The sequence below is a fragment of the Castanea sativa genome, chromosome 1 (genome assembly GCF_040712315.1).
Source record: "Castanea sativa cultivar Marrone di Chiusa Pesio chromosome 1, ASM4071231v1".
Taxonomy (NCBI): Eukaryota; Viridiplantae; Streptophyta; class Magnoliopsida; order Fagales; family Fagaceae; genus Castanea; species Castanea sativa.
In genome coordinates, this window is record NC_134013.1 from 14,913,795 (window position 1) to 14,927,293 (window position 13,499).

General features: G+C 32.8%; 1 protein-coding gene across 1 annotated transcript; it reads left to right on the top strand.

Moving 5' to 3' along the window:
• Positions 1–7,201: 7,201 nt before the first annotated feature.
• Positions 7,202–10,947, top strand: LOC142622134 (glycosyltransferase family 92 protein RCOM_0530710). Its single transcript, XM_075795568.1, has 2 exons — positions 7,202–9,082; positions 10,531–10,947. The coding sequence occupies exon 1, from the start codon at positions 7,237–7,239 to the stop codon at positions 9,070–9,072; it is 1,836 nt and encodes a 611-aa protein (XP_075651683.1). The 5' UTR covers positions 7,202–7,236; the 3' UTR covers positions 9,073–9,082; positions 10,531–10,947.
• The last annotated feature ends 2,552 nt before the right edge of the window (positions 10,948–13,499 follow it).

Below are 13,499 nucleotides of genomic sequence, written 5' to 3' on the forward strand. Positions count from 1 at the left end.
ACATAGGGGTAAATTTGAGACTTCAATTTATTATTGGGCTTTTGATAACCAATTGGGCTTGTGGGTTTAGGTGGATTATCTTATCCAAATGGATCCCACTTAAAAAAAAAATCAAGCCAAATGGTAGGATCGCTAGGATCTCATACGATCCTACGATCCTATATGATTCTACACGACCCTACATACGATCCTATCATTTTTGCGATCCTGCTACAATTTTAAACTTTTTGGTGAGGTGGGATTGTAAAATCGTGCGATTTTAAGACCCGAATCGCGATTTTGACAACCATGATTACTAGCTTATGTTATCGTATTGGTCAGCTTCTAAGACCTAATTATATATAATATATACATGCATGATACATGATACACCAATTTCGTTTCATGGTGTTGAATTATCGTTTATTATTAAATCATAGTCTCTCTTCAATAACGTTGTTGAAAACAAAGGTTGACAAAAATGAAAGGACAATAGTAGTGACATTTGGTTCTACCATATTTTTCTATCCAAAAAACCTTATTAAGTACTGGTCATATTGATTAGTTAAATTTCGATTTTTTATTTATTTATAAGTGAGGTAATATTATTAATGCAAAGAAGGATCAGGGCTCTCTACCATCCAAAGCATATTTTTCTATCTAAATTCCTTGTCAACTGGTATATATTACTATTTAGCGTAGTATATTCTTATATATTAAATTAAAACATTGGACTCATTCATAATAATAATAAAACATTGTAACAATATTGGACCTGCACAGAGAGAGATGATACTATCTGTGTCAAAATTTTGACCTAGGGTAATGCAGGGTTTTCCTTGTTTGATATAAACTTTGCATGAGCAGTGCACTTCATGTTGATCAACCCCAGAAATGTGTTGCATGCGTCAGATAAAATAAGGAAAACTGAGTACTTTTTTAATTCAAATATGTTTAAATTTATCTTATTTCTCGTGGACTTTTTTTTGTGCTATACTTTGTTTTATACTAGTTTCATTGATTTTTTGGAAATATATTTACATAGTTTTCCTTTCAAAGTAAAACTGACATGATATTATGCAAAGAAAAAAAAAAAGCAGAATTTAATTAATTTGGGTGACTTCCTTGATCAATTTAATTTTTCTAGGCACCTTTCTCGATCATCTAACAGCTTTTTTCATAAGAAAAAAAATATATCATATAGGAAACTGGATAAAGTTACGTCTATCACATCACACGTGAGTTAACTTTCGAAACAATTAAAGGATGTAATCCCTTTCGTGAAATAGGCATAAAGTTTTTTTGGAATAAAACTTTGTGTGCAGTGGAAGGAGAATTTGACAAACCTTTTGCTTAAGTCTAAGAGAGAATGTGCGAAGCTTAAAAGCTGTAAAGCCATGACCCACGCAGCTCTCACAGTCTCACCTCCCCTGATCGCTTGCTTGCTGCGTATTTGATGTGATTTTGTCCAACACACTTGACTCTTCTCTCGTTTGTTAGTACAAAATCCGGTTTATAATTCTGTATTGAGAATCAAGATTTAATAAATAACTATATATTTCTCATTGCATTTCTTTTGATTCTGCTACCCATTGGTTGGATCAGCAACCCCATATAGTGTTAATTATTATTTTTGTTATTGTTAATAATAATTTCTGGTACGCAAAGAAATTATATTTTTCCTATCAAGAACTTTGTAGTCTAACTAGTTAATGAAAACATTCAAGATTTATGTCTCTCATTTCCCAACTAGTATTGAATTATAAAAACAAAAAAGAAAATTATCTTTTTCCTGGACAAATTGTTCAATACTTTCCTCAATAAAGTGTCTTCCTCGTTTTTGTAAAAGTGACTTTGCTTCTTAAAACCTTTCCTCTCATTTCCTATCCTCTTAGCTGAACTCTAAATTAACCTCATGCTTTATAGGGAGAAATATATTGTCCAATTGCAAAACTAATTGAAATCCTCATTATCAGGCAGACTAGTTTTCTTATGAACCTTTATGATGACCTTGATTTATATATTTTTTGGTTAAAAAATTCGAATTGGTACATCAAAAAGCTCATAAATAATTGAAATCCTCAATGAACTTATGTTAAATTTAAATTTGAATATTTTATAAAAGAGATAATTATTGTATACTACATATTTTACTACAAAATCTTACAAATTATTGTATTATCACTAAAAAATATAATTTTTATTTTATATTATTGAAGTGATACAAAACACAAAATAAAATTGATTGTATATTTAACATTTTCTTTATAATATTCACTTATTAGTCTATTATATACTTATATTTACTCATTTGATATGATTGTCACAAGAGATGCACGCTTTCTCTCCTATCATTTTGGCGTGGTACAAGTCTACAAAAGGGAACATTACCAAAGGGATGGATCGATGTTATTGAAAGAAAATCAATAGTAGTATTTTATTTTATAATTTTTGGATAATAAAATTAATAACAGGACTCTTTTTTAGGAGTTTTAATATATTAAGAAATTTTATTAATTGAGCTAATTGAAATTCACAATTAATAACAGGACTTGATCTTATTAATTACTCTAGAATAGGCAATAATTATGATGCCAAATGCATAAATGCTGACCAATCATTTACAAACAACAATAGGGCTTACATCACCTAGTAGCATTTTCATATTAATTTAATATTTACATTAATATTTTATATAATGAATTATTCAATCTAATAAAAAAAATTTAAAATATTCATAATTCAATAGTTGGAGGAAGGATATTTAAAGAGAGGTGTTATATCTACAACATTTTTACAACAATTTTACAACAAATCATAGGTGGTTAGTTGTTATAGGTTCAAATTTGAATCTAACACTAAGATTACTTTTTTGTCCCAACAATAACAACTAGTAACAACTTGCCACTTAGGATTTGTTGTAAAAATGTTGTAAAAATGTTGTAGACATATCATTTCTCATATTTAAACCCTAAATATTTTCATTGAAAACACTAAAAGTAAAAGTGCCAACCAGCTAAGCTAAGACCCTTGACAATTAATAACATTTTTTAACATACATAATAACAGTTTTTTCTATAATAACACTCATATGATGAATCAAGCCAAAATAAAAAGTGCATATTATGAAGATATTAAATTTATCAATGTTCTAATAAAAAATTACTAAATTATATATTCATGCCACAATATATTTTAGTTCTTTTTTCTTGGTGAATACATTAGATATATTCATTGATGAGCACTGATCGTCATATTTAAGTGGATTTTACTTTAAGTTAGCTCAACAGACCAATTATAAATAATCATAAATAGTTATTAATTTTTTTTATAAGCTGTTATAAGCTATTAATTAAGTTAGATAATACCTTCTAAAAAAAAAGGTTCGATAATAGAGTAGGCTAAATTAACTTTGTTTTGTAGCTCTTGTTAACAACAAAAATAACCAAATTAGTAAGTAACAGGGTATGTGCGTAATTTGATTGTGACGCATTTTCAATGCTAAACTATTATTTATATTAATGATTAATCACACATAACATTACTCGCAAAAAAAATTCATATATAATATAAATAATTTAGTTTCTTTTCCCCCCTTGTGGGTTTAGGTGTTCTAAGAACTAAGTGCAAATTGGTAATTGACTAATTGTCAATTTGTCATATACTACTTCGGTAAATAATATAAGATGGTTTTTTTTTCTTCAAGAATCTAGTAAATAATATGATGGCATGGGTGTATTTTATTGGAGTTTGACTTACCTCCAGTACTTTTTTAACTTTAATATTTTTTTATTTTAATGAAAAACTATCACATCACCCATTAACTAAATAAAATGTGAAGATTAAAACTCACTACCACTTGCTATTATTATGTATTTAAAACAAAAGTAGACATCCAATTAAAAAAGTTGTGGAAATAAGCCAAACTCATTTCATTGATCTATGTTAAGAATTAAGTGGACTTTATTTTTTATAGCCTTCAAAGAGATTAAGATCCTTTCCATTTCAAATAAAGATTCAAATGCATTATAAATTGGGCAAGCTATAGTTTGATCTCATTCTCAAGGTCCTCCTTAGGACTTATTAACTTCTTATTTTTAAAGATAAAACTAGGCAGTAATTCTTGTAATGTATGAGAAAATTTAATAAAATATGGTTTTTACCTCTTTTTTTTTAAATTTTTGTCTAAATTCAAATTTTTTATGATTATTATAATTATTAATAGTCATATATTATGATTTTTTTATGTGTTGATATGGAAAGATTATAATGGGCGGTCTAATTATAAATAAAATTTAAAACCATACAAAATATATATATTAGAAGAAATGAACCATAGGTTGAAACTCTCTCACTCTCTCTCTCTGCATATATTCTAGTATTAGACATTTATTGTGTCTCTGTGTGTATGAAATCCTATCTAAAAAAATTATATAAATATGAAATTTGATAATAATGGTATTTATTATAAGGATTTGGCTTATCTTTAGTACTTTTTAAACTAAAATTTCTTTTTGTTTTAATAAGAAACTATCAAATCATTCACTAACTAAATAAAATGTGGAGATTAAAACTCACTGCCACTTGTCATTGTATATTTAAAACAAAATGACATGTCCAATTAAAAAAATACGGAGGTAAGTCAAATCCTTATTATAATTGTGTATATATACAGAACTATTAAATATATAATTATGATAATCATTAATAATTATGACATTTATTAATAGGTATTTATTATAATTTTGTTTCATATGAAACTATTAAATATATAATTATGATAGTTATTAATAGATATTTATTATGATTGATAGTATAAATATATATAAAATAATTTAAGTTTAAATAAAGAATAAATATTAGAATATTATTTTTTATGCAAAATATATTGTAAGTGCACAATTGCACCTGGACCCAAAGACAATCACGGGCTCAGGCCCAATAAGCCTTAAACAATGAAATTTGTAGAGTGTGGGCTTGAAATCTAGATTAGAAGTACTGAGAACTTGATAACAGGCTAAAAGTTACAAACACTTGTAAATAATAAACGATAATTGCAAATAGACCTCCTCGGACGTGAGCCGAGGACTACTTCTGTATTATTTCTCTTTCTTTTTTAAAGGTTACAATTCTTCTTTTCTTTCTTTTGTTTCTTGGACCCCCCATTTCTTTGGCGTTCATCCCCCTTAAATACTTCTTTCCTGATGCTTTATCCACATGTTGCTCCAACCCCCTCTTCCCTAGATATTTCTTTTCTTAGTGCCTTTGAATAGTGACCAGAAGTTTCAGTTCTACTGTTTAGGGGTCACTTCCCCATTAATGCGGCCAGGGAGGTAGGTGCAGAGTCTTTAATGTGGAGGTGGCAACCTTTTCTTTTGGTATTTTTCTAGCACCGGTGTTCCTCGAAGGTTCAGGGTTTCCCCCTTTCTACCAACAGTCTTTCCGGAATATTGCCTTGACCTTCATAGTGAAACTTCGAGTTCTCCTGGGTCTATCCGAGGAGAAACTTACCCTCGGATGTGTCCTCGGACCCTCGGCGTGTGGACCGATTTGCAGTACTAACAGATTCTTAGCTTAAGAGCAGGTCGGCCCTCCTTGCTACAGCCCAAGGCCCATATGCCCACTTGGGTCTTTTTACTCCCCCACATATATATTAGAATATTGGTGTGTAAAATTGTGAGGATATAAAAGCTTATGTGAGAAAATATTATGAGTTCAACAAAAAATATAGAGTAAAATTTAAATTTAATAAAAATATAAATTAGAATAAATACATGTGAAATTGAGAGGTTTCCAAAATTTATATAGCTAAACAACACAAGATCAACCAAAAGTTAAGCATGTGTTTTTTAAATCATAGTAGACTACAATAATTAAGAAATATGGTCCAAGTAGTTTCCTCTATTCTCCTACAAAAAAATAAAGGTAATTCCCTCTATAACTTGCTCTACTCTCTTTTGAGTGAAGTTTATAGTTTGTCTTTTGTCCAAGTAGTTTCCTCTACTCTCTTCAGTATTTTTGTTTCTTGAAAAAGAGAAAAAGAAAAAGTAGTGCCCTTTACATTGATATTTACTTAAACAATTAAGTTTTTGAACATTTAAAATGAACACAGAGATGGTAAATAGTCCCTTTTCCTAATCTGAACCAGCCGTGCAACTAACAAGAAGTACATGAAATGATGAAAGGAAGCAAATCAAGATTGAGATATGTTCTCTAAAGAGTCACTTTAAACGTGCAATGATCAAATCTCTTGAATAGTTAGATAAAATGGAAAGTTTTTTATTTTATTTTTTTCCTTTGACTTTAAACAACAAATAAGGGCAGGTATTCTATTATGATTTTTGAGTCTTATTGATTTTTTTTAGTGACTTTTCGAATATTTGAAAGGATAAGATAGAGGATAAATTATAGTAGTCGTTTTTATTGAACATGTCAAGAAGTAGTAGTGAAGTACTAATTGCACAATAATAATAATTATTATTATTTTTAGAAACTGCAAAATTTTATTGAAGAACGAATATAATAGCTATTGCCTAGCTATTAGTAAAAATTATCATTAAACGAGATTGAATTAATTTTTTTTAGAGAATATTATTGATTTTATTAAAATAAATTCTTATGCTTACTATAATATCATGTTCAATTTAGGACACCACCCACCCATAAAAACACGCAAAAAACGAATTGACCCTACGAAAAAAAAAAAAAAGTGCTAAATTTAGATGGCTGTCAATAAGTTACACTTGGATATTCTACGCATGTCAGAATCGAATTTGTTAAGCACTCATAGCCAACGGATACCAACAACCATCAAATTAGGAAGAGGAATCAACACTAAAACAAAACAAAATGTTTTATTCTAATACCATAAATAAACTCACAATTTTTGTTTGCAGACTGTAATTAGTTGTCTATTATTTTCACATATATCTATAACTTTTTTATAGCTGTCTGTTACTTCCACATATATCTATAACTTTTTTATACACCAATTACGATTAGCCACGTTGACTTTTGGCAAAAATTCTATATTTTTTGTGTGGTACTAATTATTTTTGAGAAAACAAAACCCTTCACTACATACAAGTATAGGGTTATTGTGAGTTGTGACACAATCACACAAACACTTCCCCTCTCAAACTCTTCTTTATATGTGTGTATATATATATATACCAATAATGAAGCCTTCCTTTACCACAAACAAACCTTGATCAATAGTAGAACTACTCAGTAATAAATACAAGCCTAAACGCAGAGATGTTCTCTTTAAAGAAAAGTTTCCAATCAACACAAAACCCAAATTTTTGTATAACCCACCTCCCAATCTTTCTATATAAATCCAATCCCAATTCTGATACTCCCACCGCTTTGTTTTTCTATCTCCAAGAAAAAATGCGGCGGAGGGTCCGTACGGCCTTCCTATTTGCTCTGCTCGTCGTTTTGCTCTTCACTTTCGTTTCTGTCTATTTCGCTCGAAACTCTATTACCAAGAAACACGTTCTTAATTCCACGTCGGATCTCCGGACCCGATCCAAGGACCCGAGTTTTCCCAACCTCGTGATCCGAGATGACCGTGAAAAACTCGGCGGCCAGCTCCGGACTCGCCCCGTGTCCTCCATCGGAAACTTGGTCTCCACCGTAGCGATTCTGTTTCCGGATTGGGAGGTATTCGTGATTGTTTCTCCGGAGGCGGCGTTACCGTCTACGGATTCCGGCGACGCGGAGTACAAGTGTATGTTCGAGAACGGAGCCAAGTCGCCGGCGATATTTTCCGGCGTGTTGGCGTCCACGAATCGAAGCACGTTCAAGTGCGTTTTTCCGAACAGCCTTCATAGCCGCCGGCCGTTTATTCAGCCAACTCTTATAAGATCGTGGGAGACTGACGTGTCGCCGGGAAATAAACAGGTTTCGCCGGAGCTCATCAGGTGGACTACCATTGCGTACGAGTCGTTTTCGACTGAGAACAACGTCGTTCTATTCGTCAAAGGCATAAACCGTCAATTATCGAACAAGCCTCCGAGCGAGTTCAACTGCGTATTCGGCGACGACGGAGAAGAAAACGCCGCCGTTAGAACCGCCGTCACCAGCTCCAACCAAGAAGTATTCAGATGCCACCACCCGAATTTAACAGCGGCCGTTACCTCCGAGCGAATCAAAATCTCCCTCGAAATAGTTCCTAAAAACACGGTAGTCCCCTCGGTAGCGTACTACACGCCTCGGCGGCGCACGTTAGCGAGGCAGGAGCCGAAGTCGCTACTGTGCGCATGTACAATGGTTTACAACGTGGCGAAGTTTTTACGAGAGTGGGTAATGTACCACTCGAGAATTGGAGTCGAAAAGTTCATATTGTACGATAACGGTAGCGACGATGAATTGGCTAAGGTGGTTGATGAGCTCAACCAAGAGGGTTTTAACGTAACGACGTTGTTTTGGATTTGGCCTAAGACTCAGGAAGCTGGGTTCTCCCACGCTGCTCTCTACGCGAACCAATCGTGCACCTGGATGATGTACGTTGATGTTGATGAATTTGTTTTCAGTCCCACGTGGCAGAGCCCCAGTTCATCAAAACTTCTTACCTCACTCTTGCCAATATCAGACCGTTCGATTGGCCAACTTCAAATTAGATGCAACGAGTTTGGACCGTCGAATCAGACATCGCACCCGGTCGAGGGTGTCACACAAGGGTACACGTGTCGGAGAAAGGTTGACGAGAGACACAAGTCTATTGTGTTACTTGATGCAGTTAATTCGTCTTTGGAGAATGCGATACATCATTTTGAAGTGAAGAAGAGTTTTTATAGATCTATACTTGTGAGCACGGAGGATGTGGTGGTGAACCATTATAAGTACCAAGCTTGGTCCGAGTTTCGAACCAAGTTTCGGAGGCGGGTCTCGGCTTATGTGGTGGATTGGACACAGGCAGTGAACCCCACGTCGAAGGATAGGACCCCGGGATTAGGGTTCGAGCCGATTGAACCGGAAGGTTGGGCTAAGAAGTTTTGCGAGGTTAGGGATGACCGGTTGAAGTTGTTGACACAAGATTGGTTCGGGTCTAACACGTCTCATGGGTACCAAATGGCGTGGCAAAGATGATTATTTCAAGGTTTCACCTTTAAACCCTAAGGATGATTTTTTTTTTTTTATATTTTACTTAGGGTTTTACATGTGAAACTGTTCTATTGGGTTCATTTGGTGACTTAGATTTGTAGACAGAGGCTGTATGTATGTACATTAAAGAGTTAGTTTTTTTCTAGTTTGTGATTTGTTTTTATTTTTAATAGCTTTATAGGTTAGTAAAGAAGGAATTTGTTTTGTTATATGGTGTTGTTTTTGTTTTTTTGTTTTAAAAATCAGCACTTCTTTCGTTGAATGGTTATGATATTCGCTCCTTTTTAGTCGCGAAATAGAAAGGATATGCTTCATTTTGAATAAACAAAGAAATTATTTGTTTGTTACGTATATTCAGCCAGAATTTGATGAGAATTGAAACACAGGAAAATTTGGAGAGATATGTGCTGACTTTTCGTGCTTCTAAAACCAAAAGGGATTGGCACGGTGAGAAAATAGTGATTTAATCTCAATTGTAGCATCTTTCTCGCAGGAGAAAAAAAAAAAAAAAAACCCTCAATTGTAGCATACAATTGGGTGCCCATATATTTGGGCGTAAAGCTTGGGTACAGTGTGACATGGGTTTATTTTTTATCACATGTCATTATTTAAATTGACTTAATATATATATATTGGATGCATTGGACCCAAACCAAGTCATGTATTCAAACTGGGTCTAGCTTCTAAAAAAAAAATTACTCTATATATAATGTTTGTTCTATTAATAGGATCAACCTCAAAACTAATAGTCTTGACTCGATGCACTAAATAAAGTCTCTACTAAAGAAGATATTCTTAAAAAAGTAACAATCTGAAAAATTATAGATGGAATACCTAATAACTACTTCATATAATTAAGCTAGTTCTATTGATAGGGTCAAGAAGACATTCTTAAAAATGTAACAAGTATGCATGTATTGGTTGTATTGGTTTAGCCTATTATTGCAGGAGCTTCACTGGGAATTAATATGCATGTATTGGTTGAGCCTTTCTACCGAATCGATGTTATCTGCTATATAGTTCACTGCTTTTGGTTTGAACGGGCAAGTATCATGTTTTAAGGAAAGACCATTGTAGGAGCGTTGCCCTTGGTTCTCTGGATTACAACACTAAGCAAAACACGTGTTACAGTTAATTTGTGATATGGGTTGGTATTGATCCACAATGGGAAGTTTGGACAAGAAAACATAAAAATACCATAATCTCTTCTATTAATTTCAATCTCATATGTTACATGCCCCCCTCTTTGAGTGTTCTTTCCTTCCTTTTATATGAGACATCTTTCTCTTCATCTTTTGTTCCAGTCCACTTGGATTGCTTTTGGTTTTATCGGACTCTTCTTTTTATGGTTTTTACATCATGAACAGAGATTTCTGAGATATTCTTCATTGTCTGAACATTTACCTGGACAACTGTTGATCTTCTTTGACTCTTCTTTTGCAGGCTTTTCGTCATGAACAAAGACTTCTGGAGCTTCTCTTACTGTTCAGGCTTGTCCTTCTGCTTTGAATGTGATGATGTCAGGCAAGTGACCTATATTGATGTGGAAGCAGTTATGGAATCACCAAAACCTTTAGAAGATTTCCTTGGAGAAGTTTGGTCTTTTTGCAACTTATCTCGGTAGCTCAGATATACCTCAGAGGTGATCTCGGCGTACTGCCTGGGTGGATGTTGGGCCTAATCGAGGATCCAAGGTTTTACGTTGATTAAGAAGTGGGCTGGCCATCACGGGACTTAACCCCATTGCTTGGGCTGATACTCCAATTGCGCCAAGTGTTTACATTTATTATAATTAGGCCCAATACTTGTTTAGCATTCGCCCCACTACAACCATAATAAGATAAAAACATCCCAATGATTCCTGCAACAGCAATTGCAAATATCATATAAGTAGTAGTTCAATGTAATCTATGAATTATATATATATATATATATATATATATATATATATATATATATATATATATGTTTCCAAATTAAGTTCCTTCTTATACAGAATAAAGCAGAATTAGCATACAAATGTGTAAAAAGGACTAGCTAGCATTTGACTAATGAATTGCTTAACCGCTAATCCAAAAAAGGACCATCCAGAGCTAAAAGTATGTTTGCAATACTTGACTAAGTACCATTCCCAGAGTTGTGGAGTAGTAGAAAGACATGGATGCATGAAAAAGGAGTTTAAGAGTCTTTCTAACATCAGTATTTAACTTTTATCTTTTATGTATAGCCGGTTAAAACTGTACTTTGTTTTTCACTTTTTCTCATTTTTTTAAAAAATACAACTATATTTTAGAATATTTTTAGCAAAAACTAGAAAAAATGTTCCCAAACGGACACTAAATATCTTTCTTTTTTTATTCATTTTTTAAAAAGACAACTATATTTTAGCATATTTTCAGTAGAAGTTAAAAAAAATATTCCTAAACGGACACTAAATATCTAATAGTTGTGAAAACAAGGATTCCAAAAATTGGATATGAACATTATAAGGGGCAACCCAATCAAACACAAGGATTATCAATGTAGTAGCTAGCCATTCCCATTCATGAGTCCCATTCATGAGTTCTGATAGTTCTGTAATATCTGACCAACCGCAAATATAAGTTGTGAGAGAAAGAGCATGATAATGTGCAAGAACCCTTCGTTTTGATTGATCCAGATATAAGATACTGCAAGTAAGGTTTGAAGCCCGTGCGTGTCGCCTACTTCTTTATCTTCTTGCTTAATCAATTGTTTACATTCATGTGCTTTCAATTCTCATGTTCTCATCTATAGGTAAAACTAACAAGAAACCCTTTTCTCACGCCTATTAACAACTGATGATAAGGAGCTTTTTGTAGGATCGGCCTATCTTCTTCAAAATCAACTAACACAAAATTTCAGGACCTTGTTAATATGTGAAGGTCTTTTCTCTCATACAGACACAGTTGATGTCAGATACAGAAATCTTACAAGAAGCTCATTATCATCGGTTGTTAAGAGGCGCAAGAAAAGGCCCTTTCATCTTCACAAAGATAGCAGTTTGTACAAAAAGCAAGTATGCCAATAAGAGAAACCAATTCGGCATTAACTTCTAACTGTTTAGAAATATAAGCAATGCCAACTTTCGTTAACCATAAATTTCTGTGTCAAATTAATTAGAAAATAATATCAAAAATAATGAGGAGGATGATGAGGATGGTGGTGACAATAGATCTGTATGGGATACGAGTGAATCATAGAGAACAGATGAAAAGAGCAAGCATACTTAAAAGGTTAAACAACTGACTGATCATAACATTGTGAGAGAATCTCAATATATATATAAAATTGTGTGTGGCAATTCATTCAGGTTTATTATATATGTATTTGTTCGCGCTCACCCTTTGCGTGATCTTGGTGCTGTATAGCATTGAAATAAAGAAAGGCAACAACAAAAGAATGAGCCCTAAAAAATGGAACTTATGTTTTCATGCATCACTCACGTCTCTTTTCTCCTTTTATTTTTTATTTTTTATAAGACGTCTCTCATCCTGTTGTACAAAATTTCCCCCCCTAATAAGAGAGTTATTGTGACATTTATCTCAATTACATAGATGACTCTTGCGTATTTTTTATTATTTAATTTTTTATAGAGAAATCTGCCTTTTATAAGGGAAATAGTACATCCACAATACTTTTAACATTTTATAACAAATTTTAGGACATAAATTTTTATTGATTCTGATTTAAATCCACTATTGAAATTACTTTTTTGTTCACTTGTCAATAATAGCCAATAATAACCTGCTATTCAAAATTTATTGTGAAAATGTGTAAACTTAGAGTGTTTGTTTAAAAAATATCTTTAGAAGTTTTTTATGGAAAAATAAAAAAGTAATTTTTTACAACCTTTTATATTTCTTATAAAAGGAATATCATAACTATCATAAAATAATTTATCAACAAATATCCTAAGTTACTTGTTAACCATACCCATAAATAAATCAAAATTTATTTAGGGTTGATTGCACTTTATATTTTTTCTCTTTGGGAAAGGCCCACTTAGGTATAAAAATTTTCTTTTCTTTTCTTTTCTTCTTTCCGGGCAGGTCCGTTTGGGCTTGACCTCTTTGCTTCAGACCAGGCCCATTTGGATTTGGTCTCTTTTTGTTCGGATCAGGTCCGGAATTAAACACAATTGGGCTTTGCTCTTCTTCTTCTTCTTCTACTTTTTTTCTTTTCCTAACCGGGTCGACCCGGCTTAGTGTTTCAAAATTTCAGTATTGTCTCTCTCCTTTTGGTTTGTTTCTCCTCCATTTCTCTTCTTACCCGCGACTTCTATAACAGAAATTTTGATATTTTCTTGTGTTCCCTTTGATTTTGAATGGAACGTAATTGGTTTTGGGAGGATTGTTGAGTTTAGATTTAGGATTTTGAGAGTTTCCATACTT